At 35.2% G+C, this 25,000-nt stretch overlaps 2 protein-coding genes and 1 non-coding gene across 4 annotated transcripts in view; 1 reads left to right on the top strand and 2 right to left on the bottom strand.

The window, feature by feature from the left end:
• Positions 1–16,907, bottom strand: part of LOC106869846 (uncharacterized) — a 17,942-nt gene extending 1,035 nt beyond the window's left edge. The window contains exons 1-6 of one of the 2 annotated variants that reach the window (XM_014915756.2): positions 16,623–16,907; positions 15,240–15,370; positions 12,971–13,233; positions 11,993–12,342; positions 10,452–10,670; positions 1–585 (exon numbers count right to left, since the gene is read on the bottom strand). The exon at positions 1–585 is cut by the window's left edge and continues 1,035 nt beyond it. In XM_014915756.2, the coding sequence (XP_014771242.1) occupies positions 529–585; positions 10,452–10,670; positions 11,993–12,342; positions 12,971–13,233; positions 15,240–15,307 (957 nt within the window). In that variant the 5' untranslated portion in view covers positions 15,308–15,370; positions 16,623–16,907 and the 3' untranslated portion in view covers positions 1–528. Of the gene's footprint in view, positions 586–8,846; positions 9,185–10,451; positions 10,671–11,992; positions 12,343–12,970; positions 13,234–15,239; positions 15,371–16,622 lie in introns of those variants that run through there. The other variant, XM_014915755.2, reaches the window with a different exon arrangement.
• A 904-nt stretch (positions 16,908–17,811) lies between these two features.
• Trnat-ugu (transfer RNA threonine (anticodon UGU)) lies at positions 17,812–17,884 on the bottom strand. Its single transcript has one exon. It is a non-coding gene; the product is annotated as a tRNA-Thr (tRNA).
• Positions 17,885–20,467: 2,583 nt separating this feature from the next.
• Positions 20,468–24,994, top strand: LOC106869847 (zinc finger protein 511). The gene is made up of 6 exons (XM_014915757.2): positions 20,468–21,084; positions 21,617–21,676; positions 22,272–22,413; positions 22,552–22,673; positions 23,244–23,375; positions 23,862–24,994. Exons 1-6 carry the CDS (start codon positions 20,942–20,944, stop codon positions 24,034–24,036), a joined length of 774 nt encoding a protein of 257 aa, XP_014771243.1. The 5' UTR covers positions 20,468–20,941; the 3' UTR covers positions 24,037–24,994.
• Positions 24,995–25,000: the final 6 nt, after the last annotated feature.

The following is a 25,000-nucleotide window of genomic DNA, read 5'->3' as shown; positions in this document are numbered from 1 at the left end:
TGTGTGTGTGCATGTGTTTATTTGTCCGTCTGTGTCTTTGTGTGTGTAAAACAATAACAATTCTTGGTGAACAATGTTAGACAATCTTAAATGGGAGTATATACATGTGTAGCTTCTTGGTGGATCGTTGGTTCCCTAACAGTCGTACTATAAGAAATCTCAGCTACTGGACATGATAGCATGTGTGTTACCCTGGGGCAACTAGTTTTATCTATGCTGCATGTGTCGGTCACAAGTCAGCTTACCAAATTTCATTTTCTCCAAACCATTGATAGTAGCAGGTTGAGGGTCTCTGTTCTTTTGAGAGTAGAAATAAATGGGAAGTTCGGATGTTGATGCTTTCTTCTTAGCGTCCTTAGTGAAACATGTAGTGTAAAATAACTACAACCAGGAATCACAGGGGCTGCATGAGTCATTTTTCCATGAATGGCATAGCTCCACTTTGTGACAGTCACAATGTTTAATGTCTTGATTCCACTCAGACATTAGATGTTATCTTTGAATGGAGTGAGTCAGAGACAGACTGTGTTATATATAAAGAGATGGTATCAGACAACAACACCTCAAGGTGTCAGGCAACAACACCTAGCGTAATAGAAGAAAAGATAGCTTATTAAATTATTTCATGATAAAAATATAAACAGAATAAAACTTATCATTTTTATACACCAGCATATCAGAACATAATATTGTATACAGTGCAACACATACCATGATATATATTTATATATACACACACACATACACATTCAAATATATACACCCACTAACATATACTGTAACATATCATAACATAGTCTTATAATATTTTGTAATATACTCCATAATATATTGTATCATACAATAATAGTTTACCCTAATAGACTGTAGACACCAACATATTATTATATATACACCTATGACATGGCATGATATATACACACTAACACATGCCATGATATATGCACAGCAATACATATCATAATATACCAGGTGACATAATATATACAATAGTAAACCATGTTATACACACCAGCATATGTCATGATGTACCTACGATATATGTCATGTTATACACATCAACACATACCATCTTAAACCCACCAATACATGCTGTAACTCAGTTATAATAAACATGTGCCAACAATCATATACACTAATTTATAGAATCAATTGGAATTATATTAACACACAGCACAACATAGAAAAACATTCTATTTAATTCATGATTTAATTTTCTTTCACTTGTGCTATGCCACAGCACATCAGCAAATAGGCTTCACTCCATTTGCATATAAGTCACAGACCAGCAATTAGTTTTACTTCAAGATGATCTGGGTACATGGTACTGATAAGCCACAATAATGGTGAAATATCAATATCTACCATTCTCAGTGATTCCAAAGCAATTTGTCTCACCTGGTCTGTGACATTCAGGTATTCTTTAACACTTGGTATCATTTGTGGGGCTTTCCCTCGATGTTATCCTGCAGCAAATTTGGCATATAAACAAAACACATACACTCTGTACATGCAACCGATAAAGTTTACATTCCTAGAGCTGCTTTTAATTTGTTATTTAATTTTCTATGACATATAGCATCATAAATAGCATAATAAATTATAATAAACTCCAAAACACTGCCACAGCATAGACCACTCGACAACAACACAACAGAACATACAAAGACCACACACCAACACATACACGTATAAGCCATGCACCAAAACATCCATAAACTGTCTACCTTTAAGTATTATTATTAGTTGTGAGAAATATTTCTAGAACAATCTTCTAATATCTGCTTCACCCGTCCAATGACATTTCTGAATAAATCTTGAGAAATTTACAAACTTCTACTTTTAACCAAACTTACACGATAAAACTTCTGTTTGTGTGTTGACATATACATACATACATACACATATACAACATACACACGCAAACACACAATATAAATACATATGTATGCATATATATATATATATATATATAAAATACATGTATATACACACATATATAAAATACATATATATAATACACATGTATACACACACATAAATTTATTTATTAATGTTTCTTTTCATGTCAAGTTATAAATCAAAACAATTTAACATTAGATTGAAACATTATTCTTTTTAGTAGGGTAACTTTTTATTTCAATTTTACAAGGCAAAGGTTGACAGTGACATCAAAGTTGCAGCTTGCTTTCTTCAAACTGACAAAGGTGAGCAAGTTAATGCAAATATTTACCTTGTAAAAGTTAATAAATACATATACATAGATGCATTAATATTTTATATTTATGTACACAGACACACACACATATATATATATATATATATTGTATACAATATGTACATACATGTATATATATATATGCACAACAGTTGCATACACAAATATGTGTAAAAGAATTTCAATACAAGATGGAATGAACAGGCTTTAGTCCAAATTACTACAATTGTTTCTGTGAATTGATATCAGCTGGTAATTGCTGAGTGTTTCACATATTGTACAGACTATTGCATTCATATGATCCAACAATAGCTGTGTACCTACACGTCTTCAAGTGAGTAGGTTCAAGCATACTGAAGATGTGCACGTACACAGTATCGTTTGATCATATTAATGCAATAACGCATATGACATATGAAATGCTCAGCAATTACCAGCTGATACTAATGCACAGGAACAACTGTAGTGATTTGAATTAAAGCCTATCCATTCTGTCTTCTTGTAATGAAATTCTTTTCTATAAATTCTGTGGATATTAATGGATTTCCACATGTATATCCAGTAAAAGAATTCCTGCTTTATGATAGCACATGGTAGCTGATACCCTTAGAGGAGCTTTGGAAAGTATGCTAAAAGGTTTTTCACCTAGATTATATTAAATATAAATATATACACACATACACAAATTCTTTCACTATAGACTTATGCCATAAATCTATATTTATTATAATTTTTAAGAACATTTGTTAAGGATATTTTATGAAAAATGCACACACACTCACACACACACAAAAGTGTTATCTTGTACTTGAAGAAATGTTTGGTATTTACTTCTCTGGCTAAATATGTTATCATAAAACTATTCTTTTGAAAGTAAAACCGGTGTCCCTCCACCCTGAGTTTATATACATATATACACACACACATATACATACACACATGCACATATTTATACACATATACCCCAAAACACATACACATACATGAAAGAAAGTTTCTGAAGTGCTGGAGGGATGATGTTCCCCATCTTGTGAGAACTAAAAATTCCTCAAACTTATTTTAAACTCATGGCAGCTGTTTAATAAATGGTAAAAAAAATGGCTTTTATTCAAAACTGTATACACATTTTCCCCAAAAATAAAAATGTACATACAACAGTCTTAGAGGAAATATTCTTAAACTCCTGAAAATATTTAACATACATTACACATATGGATAATTTCTCCTGCCCTCCTCTCTCTTCCTGAATAAGTCACAAAATAATGACAAACGCTGTTAAAATGGTTTCTTTGTTGTAGCAGAACTGTTGAATTAGTTCCAGAAACTGCCTCCTGTTGTCTGCTGTGATTGTCTTCAGGTTATTGTTGAAATATATCTAAATTTACCGTTTGGTATCTCTGCTTAACATAAATTATCAATGGTAGACATTTGTAAATATCTTCAGTAATAAAATATTTATTTCAGTGTTTCAAGTCTTCAGTCCTTATTTATTGTCAGGAGCAGAATATGAGTAGGGGCATCTGCAGCCCTTTTCTAAAGTTACCATTGTCTGTGGTTACCTCTATATCGACTTCTCTATCAATCTCAACATCTATTTATATGAGGTCTGATCAATAAGTATCCAAACCGTTGCTGAGACTGGGATTTAGGTGCAAGTTAAGGATTAAAATTTGAACAAAAAATTAATGAAAACAAAGAAAATAATCATTTTAATAACATTTTACAATTCTTGCTCAGATATATTCTTAGAGTAGTTACTGCTTCCACAACTACTACTAGTACTTCTTGTAATAATAGTAGTGGTGGTAATGATGATGATGATGGTGGTGGCAACAGCAATTACTAGAAAAAAGCCAGATGTAGTCTTTGGGAGATTTAACACACTGAAGCTTATAGCTATAATAATTACATTTTAATTAATAGTAATATCATTACCACTGCATGTAGTAGTAGTAGTAGTAGTAGTAGTAGTAGTCACAAAATGGCACGGCTCTGGCATGGAGAAGGGTTTAAAATGGGTTGTGATTGTAAACAAGATGAAGTTGTTTGTTAAAGCTGACAGTGTGTAGAGAATAAAAATTGACTGAGAGATTAGGAGTGACAGCGGCAAGCAACTGATCTAATTTGAAGATCATGAATTAACTAGGGGTGAATCTAAGTAGGTCTGGCTTCTCTTTCAGGGACCTAAACCAATTATGTATAATCACAACCAGATAATCATTTCTCAAAGGTCACCCAGAGTTGCATCTCAAAGCAAAAGCGTTTTGCTGTTAGTTACAATCTTTTCTAAACTTGACACAAAACTTTTGATTCACACAAAAAAACACCTCCAAAAACAGGATGTTGTGATGAGCATGCCTTTCTAAAAGGCACAAAGAGAAATTGTATATACAAGATTTTCAAAGGAAGATATTTGCTACAGTACTTTTTCTTTTTCAATTACCTTCCCTGAATTGTAGGGGAATTCAACAAGGAGGTCTTTATGTAGTTATTAGACTCACAAGTTACAGCAGCTATCACACTTCTTTGCCATTTTAATAAAGGACACATTGTACAATGTAGTCCTAGATATATGAAACAACAATATGGTCGCTCTTAAGATCACAGGTCTGGTTGACCAGAGCTAACCTAAAATGTGCTACAGCTTAATCATACCTTGGTAGGATTTGAACATGAAATGTAGAGGTATATAGCTCCATATATGTCATTTTAAGTTATGTTAGTTTTAGTGAACATATCTAAAAACACAAAATTTTTTGCCTAAAAAAAACACCAAAAAAGCAATACTGAAGCAGAAATAAAATACATGTGAAATATGTACAAATCAGTTATTAAAACAGATTAAAGCTAATAAATTTGTTAAAATGTACATAGTTACAATGTTTCCACTTATTTACATGGCTTTCAAAACCAATAGTTCCAACATTTCACCATGAGGTAACATTGTTGTTAGTACCAAGAAATACAAACATTTGTGTTCACTGTCAATAAATTTCTCCCTTTTTTCATATATCACGCACCCTATGTTTAACCCTTTAGCATTCACATTATTCTATCAAAAGTAATGCTTATTTATTTACATTGTCTCGAAATAATCATGCATTATCTTGTAGCTATGAGATTTTGATGAGGTAACTATTAACTTTTAGAATGATACACACGCACACAAGTAAGCACATAAATGCGAAACAAAGTGGGAAAAAAATAGTATTCGAATACCCGAGGTAGAGTAATATGCTTTTTTTTTTTATTAAAGCTACAAAAATATCACAAACTCTGAGTAGCAGTTTTTTGTAATGTTTTTGGCAGATTTAACCCTATTGTAACCATATTCCTGTTGAGATGCTCTGTGTTTCTTTCAATTAATTTTAAACATAATAAACAATTTAGTAAAATAACTTAGTTATCATTAAGCTAGTGTTAGGGACATAAATTGTGACTAAGGTTTGGTGGAAGATTTTAATTCAGAACTTTTGAAAACAAGACATCTGTACTACAGAGTCAGAGGCGGTTTCAGCCAGGTTGGTATCAAAAAAGCTAATAAAAAATGTATAAATATATATATATATATGTGACCGCGTGTGCATTATTGGTGATTTTCTTTCTCTGTCTTCTCTTCTTTGGACTTTTCCTATATTTCTGATGAAGAGCTCCGCTCGAAACCTGAAATCCTCTTTCTTTTCTTTCCTTTCCTGAGCGTCCAATAACACTGTACTTATTCCACGTCCTCACGTTGTTGTTTTTTTTGTGTTTTTTCTTGCTTGTTTATGTTTGAATTGACTATATATATATATATATATATATATACACATACACATAAACCCATTATTATTATTATTATTATTGGGGTAACAAGTTGGAAAGACCTGTTAAGGAGTAGGGCTGAATGCCTAGAGGAATTTCTTCCAATGTTTTATGTTCTGGCGAGGTCGACTTTGCCTTTCACCTTCTTTTGGGGACAATAAAATAAGTACCAGTTGAACCAGTAATCAACCTACCCCACTCCCCCAGAATTGCTGGCCTTGTGCCAAAATTTGAAACCAATATTATTATTGTTATTACTGAGATTCAATTCAGCAGTTAAGAGTTCTTGGTAAACTTATCATGTGACAGATAATGCTGAGAGTACATTTTTGCCTCATTGGATAGTATCAGATATTGTTATAAAGGTATAGTAATTATAACTTTAGTTCTTTCATGTTTCACTGTAATTATATGTCATTAAATTTCTTCTATAGGAATACTGGCAATAAATATACGTTACCAACAACAATAATACTGTTTAACTATGAATTAATTACAGATGTAACATTAGACGATATTTCCAACAGTGGCAAAATGATGTTCTCAACAGTACCTGTCACATGACAGGTAACACTTCAGTCAGTATATAGTAACCAAAAGAGAAAAACTCTAATATCAGAATTATCTATTTTTAGGGAATGGACAAACACAGAAAGATGGTGACACTATCAATTATATTGATAGAATGCTTGCTTTAACCCAATCGAATAGCATTTACCAGAGTCCATTCTGTAGAAATCATATGAAACTGGACTACTCCAGACTGACCATAACTCTTTATGTCTTTTAATACTATAAACCATATCGTACTTATTTCTTCACCTATCAGTCTCAAAACTCTGATAAAGAATACAGATGCATCCTTCCTTTCTCCTCTGATTAAGACATAAAGGTAGCAAATTGACTATATTTCTACTGACAATCCAGAATAATGTATCACGTGACTATAATCCCAAATAAGGTAGCAAATTGACTATATTTCTACTGATAATCCCAAATAAGATGCGGTCAGTGTTACTGCTGATAATCCCTAATAAATATAAAAAGGACTAGAGTTATCTGCCCCTATATTAGTTATTAATTTGTGTTATATGAGGCTTGGATTTTTTTTGATGTTCCAAGTTTTATGAATGTTACCACAAACATGACCAGATATCCAATGACTACATATATTACACACATGATTATATTCATTATCATCATCATCACTTAACATCCATTTTCCATACTGACAAGGTATAGAAGTAGTTGGGAGAGAGAGAGATGTAAAAGTACATAAGAGTGGCTATAGTGAGTGGACATGGTAACAAATATGAGAGGGTGTTTGATATACACACACACATAAGCCCAATAAGACTACATACATCCAACGTGACTATATTTCCAATATAACTAAGTATATATCCAACACACACACGCATATATAAGCCCAATAAGACTACATACATCCAACGTGACTATATTTCCAATATGCCTAAGTATATATCCAACACACACACACTTATATAAATACACACACACACATGCATATATAAGCCCAATAAAATTATATTCATCTAACATGACTAAGTATATATGTATATCCAACACAAGTATATGTAAACATGGTCACACACATATATAAGTCCAATAAGACTACATATATTCAACAACTATACAACTAAGCAAGAAAAACTATGACTCATTAGTAAATTATTTCCCTGTTAATTAAATTAGGTTAACAGCAACAGTTAATTAGTGTGATCAGAGGAAATGTTTCCCTTGTCAAGACTCACCATCTCCAGCCATTTATTCATGCTGCAAAACAACATCAAGTAGTTTTAGTCTTCCCATTTCTGAGTTAACCCCCAATCCCATCCAACCCTTTTGGGGTTTAACTGCATAACAGAAGTAATACTGATTAAGGTAGGTGTACCAGCTTAGTGTTCAGAAGAAAATTATCCTTATATAACCTCCCCACTTCAATCTTCAAACTGATATCACATTACCACATTGTCTCCTCTCTTTATCTGTTATACTGCTACTGTAACAGTCTCTGCTCTTCACAACTTACTGGCTTCATTCACTTCTGTTTCAACATTACAACTACTACTGCCGATATCATGATGAAATTATGACTAAGATACACAACTACAGTTGCCATGAGCTAATCTGTATGTGGTCACTAGACTTGTTAGAAATAAGAGTCAGGTCTCCCTTAAAGCAAATGCTACAATCTAAAAAAAAAAAAAATTTTTTAATTAAAAAAAAAAGCAGCAGCTTTGATCATAAGTCAGCTTGATTATTTCTGACCTGGGACTAAACAATAACTCTTGCAAGGTCAGTCTACCTAGCTGTCATTAGATACACCTCACCATATTACAGAACAGCAGCTCTGGATAACCCCTGACTAGGGGCAATAACTCAAGGAACAAAACTACAGTACTGATTCAATCCTTCCTGTCTGAGAGAAATGAACTACACCAAGAATGGTTATGCAACATTTGGATTTCCTTAGTTTTCAGTTCTCCTCCCACCGTGTCATCAGTCATGTGATGGCTGCTGCAAAACAGTCCATCATACACAAATCACTAGATGGAGCTGTTACTTGAAGCAGTTGGTAAGATATGGGGGAAAATTTAAAAAGCAAGTGGCTACCTGGGTAGTATGAAGATATGTGGTACCACATACCTGAGTAGGTGTCATATACCATATACCTGGATAGATATACAGATATGTGGTATCACTTACCTTGGTTGTTGTGTGGTACTACATATCTGAGTAGGTATACAATATCTCATACCTTGGGTAATTGTGTGATGTAATTAATACAAAAGCAAGCAGGTTAGTCAGTGGTGAATTAATTGTTATTTTAATTATGATATAACAACAACGTACAAGACAGAGATATAAAAAAAACGAAGATGTAACAGCAACTTGTGAAAGGTATTTTGTGTTTCTGATGTTAAAAACAATGAATATCAGTAAAAGTGGGAGCTGGTGAATATTGAGAGGGCCGGGGGAGTTGAGATCAAGAGTAGAAGGGGGAAATGACAATGATGATAAGAATTGAAGGCAGTGACATCAAGTGGTAAATGAGAGAGGTGGGAATTCATCAGTTAATAACACCAACACGCGACATGTCGGACAAGTTTTCTGGATCTCCAACCATTTACGAATACACTGAAAAAAAAAATTGTAAAGAAGGAATGGTTAGCATGTAATTTTGCTTTAGAAAGAGGTGTGTGCGTGTGTGTATGTGTGTGTGTGTGTGTTGGGGGGCTCTCATAGAAATATCAAATAATAACATTGAGATGTTTATTGCTTATTGACTTTTCTATTGTCTTAAAAATTAAGTTTGGTGTTGATAGAAAGGGAGACTGATACACTAATATAATTAAGCTCAGTGTTAACAAGAAAACAATGGAGATTGATTCACCAATATAAATTAAGCTCAATATTGTTAATGAGAGACACTGACATGCCAGAGTTGTTAACGAGGAACATTATATTTCTACTGTTGGTGCAGTCTCTGTGTCAGGGAGAAGACACTACACCAATATGACATGCTGTTGCTGCATTTTCGGGCATAGAAGTCGATGTAGTATATATATATATATATATATATATATATATATATATATATATATATATATATATATATATATATATGTGTGTGTGTGTGTGTGTGTGTGTGTGTGTTAAAAGAGTAGTGTAAACATCCAAACATCATCACTATCTTTCCAAATCCTGCTGCATTTCACATGGATGGTCCTCCAAAGCCATCTTGGTGTATAAGTCAACCTACCTCTTTTGGCTACAAAGTTTGGTCCGAAAAATTCAACTTGTATTCTTTTTCTTTTATAAGTTTCAGTCATTTGACTGCAGCCATGCTGGACCACCACCCTGAAGGACTTTAGTCAAACAAATCAACCCAGGACTTATTTTTTAAGTACCTATCCTATCAGTCTCTTTTGCCAAACCACTAAGTTATGGGGGATGTAAACACACCAACACTGGTTGTCAAGTGGTGATGGAAGGATAAACACAAAGACACACTCACATAGATATATATATAAACAATGGGTCTCTTTAGGTTTCCATCTACCAAATCCACTCATGACGCTTTGGTTGGCCAGAGAATACGGTAATGATCCATCACTGGCAGAGTGGGATTGCTGTCATCATTACAGCTTTACAGAACTGATGGCATCAACTTATAAGTCAACAGATGATGACAAGGTATTGCAATACTCAAATTCGTGGCTGCTGCTGCTGCTGCTGCTACTACTACTACTACTACAAACTAATTGCAAACCAAGTTGTCTGGATTTTAAAGCTCATAGAAGATATAAAATTAGACAATAACAGACTTTGCAGTTTTCAAGGAATTTCATTGTCATTGGAAACGGTGCTGCTGTTGATTGATACAGAAAAGAGGAAGACTTACCAGGTCGTGATAACTATGGCCACATTGCAGTTTATTTATTTTATCATTGTGTAAAGTGTCATGGCAAATCGAACACAATGGTATTTCACCTCTGCTGCCAGAAGCTGTCAAATCTGGTGGCACCTTTACTGTTTTCTTGGAAGTATTCAACGCAATAGAGTCAGGTGGTTTTCTGCTTTGGATATTTTTGGCAGCTACCATGCTATATGTGGACGGTATCTATAACAAGGGAGAGAAAGAGAATATTAGAATTTATGTTAGAATGGACTTTCAAAAGTGAAAAAAATCAAGGAAAAAATAGATGTCTTTCAAGATGAATAAAAATGCAAATTATTTATTCCTGACTATTTTCATAATTCTCCGTGTAATCAGCTGGCACGGTCATTAGAGCATCAGATAGAATGCCTTGTAATATTTGTTCTGACTAGTTGTATTCTGGGTTCAAATTCCATCAAAGTCAGTACTGTTTTACATCTTTTTCAGGGTTGATTAAAAATAGGATCAATCCAAAGCAAAGAATTGGCAAAATTCTAAGACCAGATGCCATGTGGTATTTATTCTGATGCTTCTGTATCTGAATCCAGATCCCACCATGATCTACTCAGGTGATAGACAAAGTACACTGCCCAGTTTTAACACTACCTTCTGAGTACCTTTAGCAGAGTACACTCTGCTGCCAGCACTCAAGTCAGGCCACTGGTTTCAGAATATCTCCTTACCTCCTTCCTACCAGTGTCAGAGACCCTTATAAAGTAGAGGTTCTCAACCGTTGTTTTTTTTCTATGATTACTATTTTATTCTGGTGGACTCCCCATTAGCCATTCAATGCTTAAAATAGAAACTTCTTTCATGTTAAAATACAGTAAATAAGATGGTTTTGGAACAGTAATTATAAATTGTGGATTGGCAGCAAATTAACCCTTTAACTTACTAAAAGTGCAAAATTGATGTTAGGGCTTTAAAAGTTAGCAGCATTTATGATTGTCAGAATCTGGAAGTTGAGAATGAGTGGTCCATGCCATTGTTAATACTATTGGAGAAGCAGAGTGAATTGAGTAAATTTCTCATCATACTTCTACAGGAAAACAAGGATATCATTTTAAATGAGATCAAAATATTGTCAATAGTTGGTTGATAACTTTTAAGGGACACAGAGACCCTGATCAAAAACTGTGAACAGCCAATGGATAACATTTACAGGACACACAAAAGCCCATATCAAGAACCATGAACAGATGGTGGTTGACATTTAAGGGAGACACAGAGGCTCTAAGAACTGAATAGCTGGTGGGTGACTTTTAAGAGGCACACAGAATTATGTAAATTAAACCTCTATGTGATAACGTGCTTGAAATAGCAGCCAAATCTCCATAAAATCACACTGCTATCTTAAAAAGTAACAGGATGGGTATAGCTGGATAGATGATAGGTCTAGTGGAACAGGACTGACCAGGGTTAAACAACTGTTTTATTGTTAGTAATTTCATCTGTGAAGTAAAGCTGTCTTTTAAAAGAAGGAAGAAAGGAAATAAACTATTTACCAAGGGATCACATCTAGAAGACCCTGGCTGACACTCAATCAGTGTTCTTTCATCTGAAAAAGGTTTTTCTTTACATGTCTGAGACTGACTGTTGCCATGGAGTTTTGTGGGTGAAGCCTCCTTGTTTTTTACACGTTTCCAAGCCTTCTTTCGTGAATTGTTGCGATGATTTGAACTGTGCTCTTCTGATTTCAAGGCATCAATGCAAATATCTTGTGTCGCACTCTCAGTAACCGAAACAGCAGTTTGTCTGGGACAGTTCTGAGTATTTTTTTGATTCTTGTCTGGGGTAAGGACATCTCCAAAAACATTGAAAACAATGTTCTGCAGTGAAAGAGACTCACGTTTGGCTGAAATAATAACACGTGGTAAAAATCTATTAAATGTTATGAAAAAGAAAAGTTAGAGAGAGAGAGAGAGACATACTACTCAATTCTAATGCAGACTTTGCAAAGGCACAGGAGTGGCTGTGTAGTAAGTAGCTTGCTTACCAATCACATGGTTCTGGGTTCAGTCCCACTGCGTGGCACCTTGGGCAAGTGTCGTCTACTATAGCCTTGGGCCGACCAAAGCCTGTGAGTGGATTTGGTAGATGGAAACTGAAAGAAGCCCATCGTATATATGTATGTATGTGTATATGTTTGTGTCTATGTTTGTCCCCCCAACATCACTCGACAATGCTGGTGTGCTTATGTCCTCGTAACTTAGCGGTTCGGCAAAAGAGACTGATAGAATAAGTACTAGGCTTACAAAGAATAAGTCCTGGGATTGATTTGCTCGACTAAAGGCGGTGCTCCAGCATGGCCGCAGTTAAATAACTGAAACAAGTAAAAAAGAGTAAAAAAAAATACTTCAAAATTGACAAGGTGTGGTATGTGTGTGTGTGTATGAGACAATAAGAGAGGTAACAAAGAAAAAGTTAGACAAAAAAAAAAATCAGAGAGAGAGAGAGAAAAAGAGATAAGCATTAAGCTGTACCTGTTTGGATATGGTTTGATGTATCAGAATCTGTTTGCAGGTGTTGTTCAGTGATTTGGCTGTCTTCTGAAATGTCTTTCTTCAGGAAAAGAATGTCAGGTTTAATAAAAGAGACATTATTGGACTGTAGTAGAAAGTTGGACAAACCCCCAGAAAATTGTATAATATTCTGTTGGTCAGGAGTAATTGATGTCCACACCTGCTGAAATTCACTGCTGTTCACTGATAATGGACCATACTCATGTAATATGCTGCAGAACAATCTATGGAAAAGGAAAATAAAATAGATGGTTAAGCTGCAGGGATAAGGGAACTGTCATCAATTTTATATCTACCTTCTCCACGCTGCTCTCAGTTGAATGAGACTTTTTGAAGCTGAGTTTTAAGGAGTAATACCATTCTTGATGCCAAACATTTTACTGACTTCTTATGGCATACAGAGACATGGTGTTCCTATTCTACAAATCAAAGACATTTAATAGGTAGCAGTTAACAGTCTAGTGCGATTTTCACTAATCTGTAAAGAGTCACTGACTAAAGTATGTAGAAGCTAATATATTTGCAAGTGTGGATGAGAGAGTATATATATTCTTCAACTGATTTCAGTCATTGATCTGGGAATCTCTAGCAATTTTTGGGTCTCCTGCAGTTCCACATTTGTCTGATGTCATCTCCCTAACAATCTTGGGTTTCCCACTGCCCCAAACCTATTGTCTGTCGTCTCCCAAACAACCTTGAACTCTCACTGCGCCACAACTGTCTTCTGTCATCTCTCTAACAACCTCAAGTCTCCCACTACACCACAAATGTCTACTGTCATCTCCCTAACAGCCTTGGACTTGCACTGCCCCACAACTGTCTTCTGTCGTCTGCTATGATACAAGACATACATACAGACATGAACTCACACATGCAGATTCCACCAAATTCCACTTACAAAACAATGATCAACCCAAGGCTATTGCAGAAGACACTTGCAAAAAGACCATGCAGTGGCATTGAATCCAAAACTTCCAAATGATGAAATGGACTGCTTAACCACTCAGCCATGGTTGCACTCATACACACACACACACACATATCATATTCATTATCACAGACTTTCATGTGATATTTGTCAGGTAAATAATCTTTTTGATTTCAGGATATTATACACTCCTTTCTCTATCGTTTGCACACACAGCTATGAACTTAGAGCGTTATACTAATACATCTGTTTGTTGTCTACACCATTTGTCTTCGTCTTTCGTTTTTTTTTTTTTTTTTTTTTTTTTTTTTGTGAATCCTCCATATATATATAACTATATGTATAACTATATGTATAACTACATGTGTGTGTGTGTGGGGAGGGCTAGTCTTTGGGTTTCTGTCCCACACTAGCACATGCTGTTGGTGTGTCTACATCCCCATAACTTAGCAGTTTGGCAAAAGAGACCAATAGAATAAGTACTAGCCTTAAAAATAAATTAAGTACTAGGGTTGACTTATTAGACTAAAAGTCTTTCAAAGTAGTACTCCAGCATGGCTGCAATCTAATGACTGAAACAAGTGAAAGATAAAAGATTCTAAAATAAAGAAGGCAATAGTTGATGGTACCTACAGCATTGCCCCTTGGGCAAATGTTTTCCACCAAAGATCCAGACTGACTAAAGCTTTGCAAGTGGATTTCATAGGCAAAAACTGAAAGAAGTCCATCATGTGTGTGTGTGTGTGAATGTACATGGCTTAGTGGTTATGGATATTTGGCTCACAGTTGTGAGTTCAATTACCATTGGTACATTGAGTCCTTGAGCAAGATATTTTATTTCATGTTGCTCTAGTCCACTCAGCTGGCGAAAAGAAGTAGTAGCTGTATTTAAAAGGACCAGCCTTGTTACATTTTGTGACACTGAATCTCCCTGAGATCTAATTTAAGGGTACACATGTCTATGGAGTGCTCAGTCACTTGCATGTTGATTTCATGAGTAGGCTGTTCCCGTTGATCGGCACGACTGGAACCCTTGCTGTCGTAACCAACAGAGTGCCAGTGTGTCTGTGATTTTGTCTTGAGATTGCATGATAGCTGTACATGAACGGAATCCTTCATTTCGAAACTTCCTTGAAAACGTGTAGTTGGAAACAGGTGAGGGTTGGTGAGAGGAAGGGCATCCAGCTGTATAAAAACCACATCAAGAAATTCATTCTCACCAATGGAAGCATGGATAAGTGGATATTATATCAATGATGATGATGATGATGATGATGATGATGATACAAGAAAAATGCTCACAGAAGTAAATTCTCTTTAATCTGTTTGGAACGTAGCTCTAGTGAATGACGTCGCTGACGACCTTCCATTTAACACAGCAGGATATTGTCACCAGATATTATCTGGTGACCAGATATAATCTTCAGGTGGCTCTACAACAAAAAATAGATAAAATCTGATCTAAATTTCAAAAATGAAGCAGAGATGACAGTGGACAGGGGTAGTGGGAGACTCACGATTGTTAGATGATAGAATGCAATTTTAGGGCATCGTGTGATCCAAGATTGTTAGGGTGACAAGACAGTAGTGGGACAGTGGAAGACTCAGGGATATGAGAGTGGACAGTTGTGAGGAAGTGAGAAACCAAAGATTGTAAGGGAGATGACAGAAAACAATCGTAGGACAGTGGGAGACTCAATATTGCTAAGGAGACGATAAAAGACAATTGACAGTTGTGGGACAAAGAAAGAGCCAAGATTGTTAGGGAGATAGATCAAGTTTGAGAAAGGATTCACAATAGCCATAAAGATATTGTTGTTAATCACATCCAATTATGTATCCAGTTATCTCCAGAATATATAACAAACGAGTCCTCCTCTAAAAGTTGCTCAACTTTTTAGAAATAACAGTGAAGTCTCCCTCACATCCTACCTTACCCTCTTAGAAAAGAGATGGGAAGGTCAAAGATGGAATGCTTGAGACCATAGGTTTGATCAATCACATCTAAACTGGAGTAAACAACAACAAACTAATGATGAACAGATTCAACTCTGTCTCTGGCCAAAACACAAGAAGCCTGCTGGTCTCAATGTGCTCCGTTGATAAAAGATCCCACTCCTACCTCACAGTTAACACCCAAATATCCCAAAAACTCAAGTACCACCCAAACTTCTGGCACGAGTTCAGAAAACTTCTCGTTCTCAAACAATATTCACCCAATTTTTAAATGTTTGTTTTATTGGCTGTGGTGCTCTGATTTTAGTTCTGGCTGTTTTTACTGTTTTCTTTGTGTTTCAAAGTAAATCACAGTTAAAGAATAAAATAAATTGATTGTATAGGGAGTAATGAAGGGTAAACTTGTGTTGACGATGACTATAGAATAATGGATTATTTGAGTTGGTGGTAGCTGAATCGGGACTAATAGAGTACATGTGCTGTTGTTTTGACTTTCAACAAGTTTAATATTCGGTGATAACTTTTAATTTAGTTGTGACCGAATGTTTACGATGTTTAAAAGTAGATTTAGTTATTGTTGAAACAACCAATTTAAAGGAGTGATTGTAGAGATATTATAGGAGTGCCCGTTGAGATCTTACAAGGGAAAAGGGGAAAATAACTTCTTTTAAAGCGGGGTTTAAAAGAAAGGTGTTTATATAAGACTATGACATAATCAGGGGTACTTACATAACAAGCAGTTTGAGAGATGTCTGAGAAAGTTTGGAATTTGGTAAACAAATGTCACAGAGGTTAACGCGAATCGAAACAAACTATGTAGACCTTGTAGAATGGCAGAAGGGGTTTCTGACCCCATAAAAGAACCACTTTTCCATGTTGAGTAGTCTGTTTTCGAAGAGAGAATTAGAAAATAGAAAAGATTTATTGCAAGGTTCTACTAGGGCCATTCTTATCGACTTCCCGAGTTTCTCCCTGCTTACGTGGAACACGGAAACTGCCGAATGATTACGACGTTTCAGTTATTAATGAATAAATAACCGATTATTAATAATTAAATAAAATATAGGTTGTTATTTATTATTAATAATTAAATGTATAAATAAATAAAAATGAAATAAATTATTAAGTTAACAAAAACAATTAAGCAAACATAAAATGTAACATATGAAGTATTATGTTATTCGTAGCAAAGTTTCGTAAATTTTATATAATTCCTGCAACGCAAATCTAATACAATTCTGTTTCGTTAAAAACAAACAAATTTTTTTTAAATTTTAACTGGCTGAAATATAAGTCCAAATAAATTCGAATAAAGACATGTCTGTGAGAGAAAAACAATAACTATCCAACTATATGTCGTCTGCCTAGTTTTCTGGTTTTCCCACTCAAAATTTTTATTCGTTTATGAACATATTCTGAATAAATTTTACGGCATTATATAATTTTTCTTTTTAATGTTGAAAGTAAAAAAAGTTACAACAATATTAAAATATATTATAATAGTTTATGAATAACGTTAGCATGTGTTATTGTTTATAGACCAAACCCTTAATCTTTGTCTTTATCACGAAGAAAAGAAATTGATTAATGTTGAAAGAGTAATCTAGGATTGAATGTAGGATACAAAATTGTCGGGAAAATGTTTTGCGGTATTTATTACGACTCTACGTTTTGAGTTCAAATCCTGCCAAGATTAACTTTGGTAAATTTTAATACTTTCACCCGCACGATTTTCGGTAAATTTTTACAAGTACACCCCAGTGCTTTTCCTAAAAAAAAAAAAGAAAAAAATCCTCGGATTTTTCGCGTGGAATCAACGAATTCAAGTGGTAGTAATTTTGGATAAAGGAAAATACAAAATTAAATTTTAAAATATACAAATCATATGTGAAAAATAAAATAAAAAAGCTACCATAGCAGCCCCCAGTGAGGATCGAACTCACGACCCCTGGTTTACAAGACCAGTGCTCTAACCACTGAGCTATGGAGGCAACTGTGCCGCCAGAGCCGAAATATTACTACATAATTATATATAATTAAATAGTGGAACAGCGAATTGCGTATTTATTATTTATGTTGGAAAAATATAAATTCATAATGCAATTTTAAGAAGTTATTATTTTTCCTATAGAAAAATATAATCTTTAATTATATCTTTCATCAATATTTTTAGTAGATATAAAGACAAACACGTTCCGTGACGGTAGCGAAGGGAGGTAATCGCGCAACTACCTTCATTAAGGAACTATATGTTGTTGTCGTCGTCGTCGAAGAAGAAAGAAGCTGGTCTCCTTCATTTAAACTTATTTAGCACCTATTTTTCATCTTTCTTTTTCATTTATCTACCCATATTTCAAATCAACAGTAAATGAAAAGAAATAAAGCTTCTGTGTACGACGGCTGCTAGAGCAGTGTAAAGCTAAAAGCTGCAACATAGCCTCGTTATGGCAGGAAGAAGCAGATAAGGTGATGGACATTATTAGATTTTCTTTCTTTTTTTCCCCTTGTTTATTTAAACAAAACAAATTTTACAAGTCATTCTTCACTTCTCTCCATGCTGTTTATCTTTCTTTGTTGTTGTTCTTAATCTTAGTTGCCCACATTCCCATAAATGCTACGATGTTGCGATTTTGCTGTGTCTCACACCAAAACATTGTTTCTTTCATCTTTCACCATCGTTTCTCCATAGTCCAATGTGTGTGTCTCTCTCCATAGTCCAGTGTGTTTCTCTATAGACCTATGTCTTTCTTTAAACTAGTGTATTTCACCAGAGACTAATGTTTCTCAATAGAGCAGCATATCTCCTTAAACTATTGTATCTCACTATAGACATGTCTAGGTTTCTCCATAGACCAATATGTCTTCATAGACGAGAGTCTTAATCACAGACATCCATGTGTCATTTAATAGATCAAGGTATGTCTCTCTGTAGATCAGTATCTTAACTGTAGACATGCGTATATCTCTTTAGACTGTTTCGCCATAAACCCGTACCTCTCCATTGTCTGCCTTACTATAGTCTCCGTAGACAAGTATCCGTCTCCCCATAGACCCGTGCGTGTGTCTCCACAGACCACTGTCTCTCTCGAGACCTACGGTAACTCGGCATAGACCTGCATGTCTAATAGCAATAAGTAACGAAGACAGATTTGTGCACTAAAGACTTTATTCAACGACTAATGAAACAGTTCAGCTTCTGGTTTACTTAAGAGAAATAACTTACTGCAGGAGACATTAATTAAGGAACACACTATCGCGTTTTTCACCAATCTTTAATTGAAAATCAACAACAACCAAACTATTTCACTGATGATGTCTCCCCAGTGATTGTGTGATGCGATTTCCTTTGAACAACAAAAGTTCATTGATGACAGGCATGGTAGGTCTCGAAGTCATTAGATTAGCCTTGCTTACGAGACTACTGTCCCACTTGGGAAATATTATTGTGTAATGAAGAATGAGAGCTGAGAATATATTTAAGATTAGTATGTAGTGAGTCTGACTTGACTAGCTTAACTGTTTCTGGACATCATTGCAAATCACAAATGGACCAGTAGTGACCTATTACTTGGTTTTCAAACAAAAGTAAATTTGTCAAGCCATTCATGTGTTTCAGCTTGCTCTAGTAAAGACTCGATTTTGTACATTTGCAGTTGTTTCTTATAGAAAGGACCAGGAGAAATTAGTTAATAAGGTAGAGAAATGTTTATGCAGGATAGCATCTAAAACAAATGACCATGAAGAGCCACATTGGTAACAGTTGATAACGAAGATCAAAGGTACACAAAGAAGAACATCTATCCAACAACATTCTAGAATTCGTGCTTTGAGAGCTAATAGTATTGACTTCCATATTGTCTGATTGGTTCTCTTACATTGGCCATTTCCTCTGACTTACCTGCTCCCTTGAACTTGCTGGCCTTGTGCCAAGATTTGAAACCATTATTATAAGGTTATGGATTGGTAGAATCAGTAGAGCATCAGACAAAATGTTTAATGGTATTTAGTGACAGGCCTTTATGTTCTAAGTTCAAATTACATCAAGGTCAGTTTTACCTTTCATCTTTTCAAAGTTGATAAAATACCAGTGTACTTGGTGACTAGTTGATATAAATGACTACCCCCCCCCCCCCCCACTCAATTTCTATCCTTGTATTTCTGTTAAAAATGATTATTATTTTGTAAAAATGTCCTATTTTCTCCTTCACAGGTCTTCTATTTTCTTGGACCCCTACAAAATCACTTTGAAGGGTTTTTTTCACTGACATGTTTTCTACCATTCTTAAGGAATCTGGTGTCTAAATACCCCCTACCCCATCCCCTACCCTAAATAACAACACTGTTCACCATGGTTAATGTGATAAAAGGTGTCCTTACTGAATGTGACCCTGCTATGAAACAGTTCCTGCTTCAACTTGATGACAGAAATACCCTGGGTAAAAAGTTCATAATTCAAGACCTTGATGACACTCACCTATTCATCTCTGCAGACATTCTGGAAACTTTAAAGTCCCAAATCAATGATCTAATGAACAAACTCACATATCCACTAAACGAGTAATTATCACACAAAATGAAACTCTAATTACCTTACCCATTTTTCCTTCCCTTTTTTTTCCCTTGACAAACTGACCCCCTCCCCCCACAATTAACAATTTTATTGTTTTCTTTTTACAAGGTGTTGAAAACACTTTTAAAGAGACAAGAAAGTTGAGTATTGCATAATGAGAAAATGTTTGATGTAAAGCAACGATATTCAAACCGCACGCTTGAATATCCATCATGTTTCTCTGCCATGTACAGTGGCACTAGAACTTACGCTCACACTATAAAAATGAACCGCTATGAAATTTACTATTTTCTCGTTGATGTTGGTATCCAAATTTTCATCTTCATCTCAATCTTAAAAGCCATTGAAAAAATGGAACAGAAACCATATAAATACTTTTAAGAAGAAGATAAACAAGAAGTATTTACCTTTTTATTGTTATTCCTCCGTACAGAAATCGAACTTTTTAGATTTGACGAGACAATAGACAATTGTAGCAATGCAGCACAAACCATTCTCTTGTCAGTGGAACCCAAAGAAACGCCATTTACTTCCTGGCGATAGTTTATTTGAAGATGGAGACATTTTTTGTAACCTCTTGCTGAAGCAAATGTCTTTGGCCGATGAAGAATTTATTAACAAGTAAGGATCTCATTTATTTTCCTAATATTTTTCTTGTCCCCTGTCTGCATAGACCCAGTGTCACCACAGCCTCTCGTACTGTAGTCAATAATAGTCAATGGTTTTGGTGGTTTGTGGTTGCTTATGATGGTGATAGTTGTACCATTGGAGGTTGTGATGGTAATGGTAGTTGCAGTGAAGTTGATGTTGGTGGTTATGGTTGTGATGGTGACGGTTATACTGTTTGGTAATTGGTGGTACCTCCATAAGCATCATCACCATCACCAATGGTGGTAGCTGTGATTGTGATGGTGAAGTTATGGTTGATTATTCTCTCTTTGGCACCCTCACGAACACAAGTCGCTGTAAATTGATGCCAAAATCTTAGTGTCGATGTCATCAAATGAACAGTAATTTTTTTTTTTATTAACAAAAACTGGAAGTGTTGACTTTAACAGTATTTGAACTTGCAACTTTAAATTACTAGATAATTTCTTGAGTGTTGATTGTTATCCTATCTATGCTTGTACACTTGATTTTATTTTATTTACAGAGTCCCTGAGTTTCCCTGTGGTATGGCTGGCTGTCAAAAGACCTTCAATAACTTAGTAAGGTAGGTAAATTATAATTAACACCCTCAATCTTTTGCATTTAAACTGACACCAGGCCTAAGCATTCTGTTTTAGTTTCAAACTGACCAGACCCAGCTCCTCACACCTACAATGTCATTCTAGAAATATACAATATTTTGAAGCTACACGATAATGCTTGATTGATTCAGAGCAGTATGAATAAAATAAGCATTATATTTGACAGAATAATCTGACTGCTAAAGGGTTACATTTTGTGTTTCTCCTATGGCCTGGAGGTGGTCGTGACCATTGGTCCAGCCGTTTGACCGTGAAAAGAGAACAGACAGACGGACGGACGGACATAGCGCCCATTTTAGTAAGAAGTTGACTTACTTCCCTTTGCTTCTTTTATTAGTTATCTCCCCCTCTTAATTTTCTTTTTAAGCCCGTAAACTGAACAATTACCCTCAATATCCACTAAATAACCATACTTTTTCACATTGTTTTCGTTAAAAACCTTCCTGGTTACCTCCTTCATAATCCCGAAAAGCATTTTGAGCCCGTTGACCGTGAAGAGGGCACAGACAGACGGACATAATGCCCATTATACTAAGATTATTGTTGTTCTTATTTCAGTTATGAATGTCACTACAACAGCCTCCATCGGAACACTTGTGCCACGTGTCGCCGTATATTTCCATCGTCCTACCTCCTCGGACTTCATATACAAGAGTGGCATGATGTCATGTTTGATATTATGTCAGGCAAAAAACCAATGGTAACTATATAACATTTTTTTGGTCATCTCGCAGGTGATGTGTGTGTGTGTATATATTATTATTATTATTATTATTATTATTATTATTATTATTCCAAACCTCTTTCTTACCAATTGTATCTCCAAACTCTGTTACAGTTTAGCTGCTTACTGGAAGCATGTGGACAGAAATTCCAGACATCTCAAGACAGGAAGGAACACATGATTAAATGTCATAAATATCCTGCCAACTTCCGATTTGATAAACAGAAAAATAAATGGTAAGATTGATGCTTTTACTAAATCACTCTTATACTCCCTCCTTCCTTCTGCCTCTCCCATCCCTCTTTCCTCTGTCTCTTTTCCTCTCTCCTTCTGTCTGTCTCCCTCTCTCCTTCCCTCTCTATCCCTGCATCTCTGTCTCTTACTCTTTATTTCCTGCACATCAAACTTCCTTCCTCAATTTACCCCTGCCTACTTCTAGTACCAACTTATTACCACCTCTAACACTATAATAAGAGTGTGCAACTAATTGTTGCCATGGAATTGTTTCCTTTACAGTCAACAAATACTGTTTTGATCCAAATATTAAGTAAAAGGATGGACACACAGACATTCCAGTGCGCAACTGATACTTAATTTATCAACCCTGAAAGGATGAGAGGCAAAGTCAACCTCAGCGGAATTTGAACTCGAAATGCTGCTAAGCATTTTGTCCTGCATGCTAACGTTCATACCAGTGATATATTGAGGGTTAATAGAATGACTCCTCCCTTTCTAAAATGCTTGAAGTCTGATTTTGGTGATAGATTTTCAGTTATTAAATGACTGTTTAACAATTGTTGTTGCAGTAAAAGTGTAACAGCAGAGACAGAAGATAAGACAGAGAGTAAAGTGGACAACATGGAAGTAACAACAGCAACAGCAACACCACCAACAACAACAACAACCACCACCACCACCACCACAAAGAAATATAACAAGTAAGTAATTGTCAATGTCTATAGCTTAGAATTGTGGTTGTTGTTTATCTCACAACTAGAGAGTCATCATTAGAGACCAGCTTGTGAAATTAACATACAAGTGGCTGTGTACCGCACAGATATACATACCAGGGTTGCCAGCCTGTCAGTGCTGTAGGGTAGCCTTTAGGTGCTTTTAGTAGGATCGGGTGTCTGGTCTGCATGTTATTCAACATCTTGATATGTTGCCTCTGACTGAAGCAGACAGTAAGTCCCTCCTCTTCATCTCTTGTCAGAGAAGTCACACTAACGGGTCATGTCTGCTGACCTTTGTCTTTGTGCAACATATAATGCTTGCTCTAGTATTTGAACCCCTCACTTTTTTGAGATTTAGGATTACGAGTCCAACATCTTTAGCTCAGAGATTTGACATTTGGTGTTAGATCAGCGATTAAAGTCAAATGTAATGCCATTTTCCTTTTCTTTTTCTTTTCCATTCTATTTCAGGATTCCTAAAAACATCTGTTTTGGTAAAGGTTCAGTGAGAACATTCCACAAGCAACAACAGAACCCTACCAAACATTGGCACCAACAGTTCAAGACGGAGAAAGGTGATGGTGGTGGAGACATTGAGGAAGTTACCATGACAGACTTGATGACTGCCCTGGAAGAAACCAGTTAATACTCGCCACTTCGTATTTATTCTCACCCTTCAAGAAATGGTTTCCTTTCTTTCTTTCTTTCTTTCTTTTTTTTTTTTTTTTTTTTTTTTTTTTTTTTTTTTGGTTTATTTAAATTTCTCTCTCTCTCTCTCTCTTTCTACTAATTAAACATAGGGCAGATTTAGATAATAATATATTGGACTCCCAATTGTCTGCTTTACATATCAACTCTTTTTACAACAGTAACAATAACCTGCCAACCATTTCATTGCTGAACACTGCTAGAGTGTTTTCGTCGTTCTCTCTCTCTCTCACACACACACACACACACACACACACACATACTTTCTACCTATCTACCTTATATCTATCAGTTCTGCATAAACTTAGCTGCTCTAAGATATAAAAATAATCCCTCAAAATTAGTAGGTCTTGTTTTTCACAACGGGTCCTCTTTATGTGTGTGTGTGCATATATATATATATATATATATATGGTCCAACCCATGTCAGCATGGAAGGCAAATGATAATGATGTGTGTGCGTGTATGTATGTATATTTGCATGAAGGGGCAGTTACGTGTTTTAATAATGATTGTATGAACAGAAAATTAATCATAAGCAAAACCAAGAAAACCCAGTAGTGTATATATATACGTATACGTCCATGTGTGTAAGTGTGCATATATATGTATCTCTGTAAAACTATATATGTGTGTGTGTCTCCATATTTTGGTGTATATATATATTAATATATATACTTTTGTGTACATGTGTGTGTGTGTGTGTGTTTATGTATATATAATATAATCTGTCATATATTTACTGCTAGATAATTTTTATTGATAATAAAATGAAAAAAATGAATATGCTTTAAATTAAGTTTATATGTAATACACTGCAGACAGTAACCTAATGGTATATGTACATTAAAGTCTTTCTGTGTGTGTGTAAAACATGCAAAATCTATCGTGTGAATATATAT

This window comes from Octopus bimaculoides, chromosome 20, assembly GCF_001194135.2.
Source record: "Octopus bimaculoides isolate UCB-OBI-ISO-001 chromosome 20, ASM119413v2, whole genome shotgun sequence".
NCBI lineage: Eukaryota > Metazoa > Mollusca > Cephalopoda > Octopoda > Octopodidae > Octopus > Octopus bimaculoides.
This window is presented reverse-complemented; position numbering and strand designations above follow the sequence as displayed.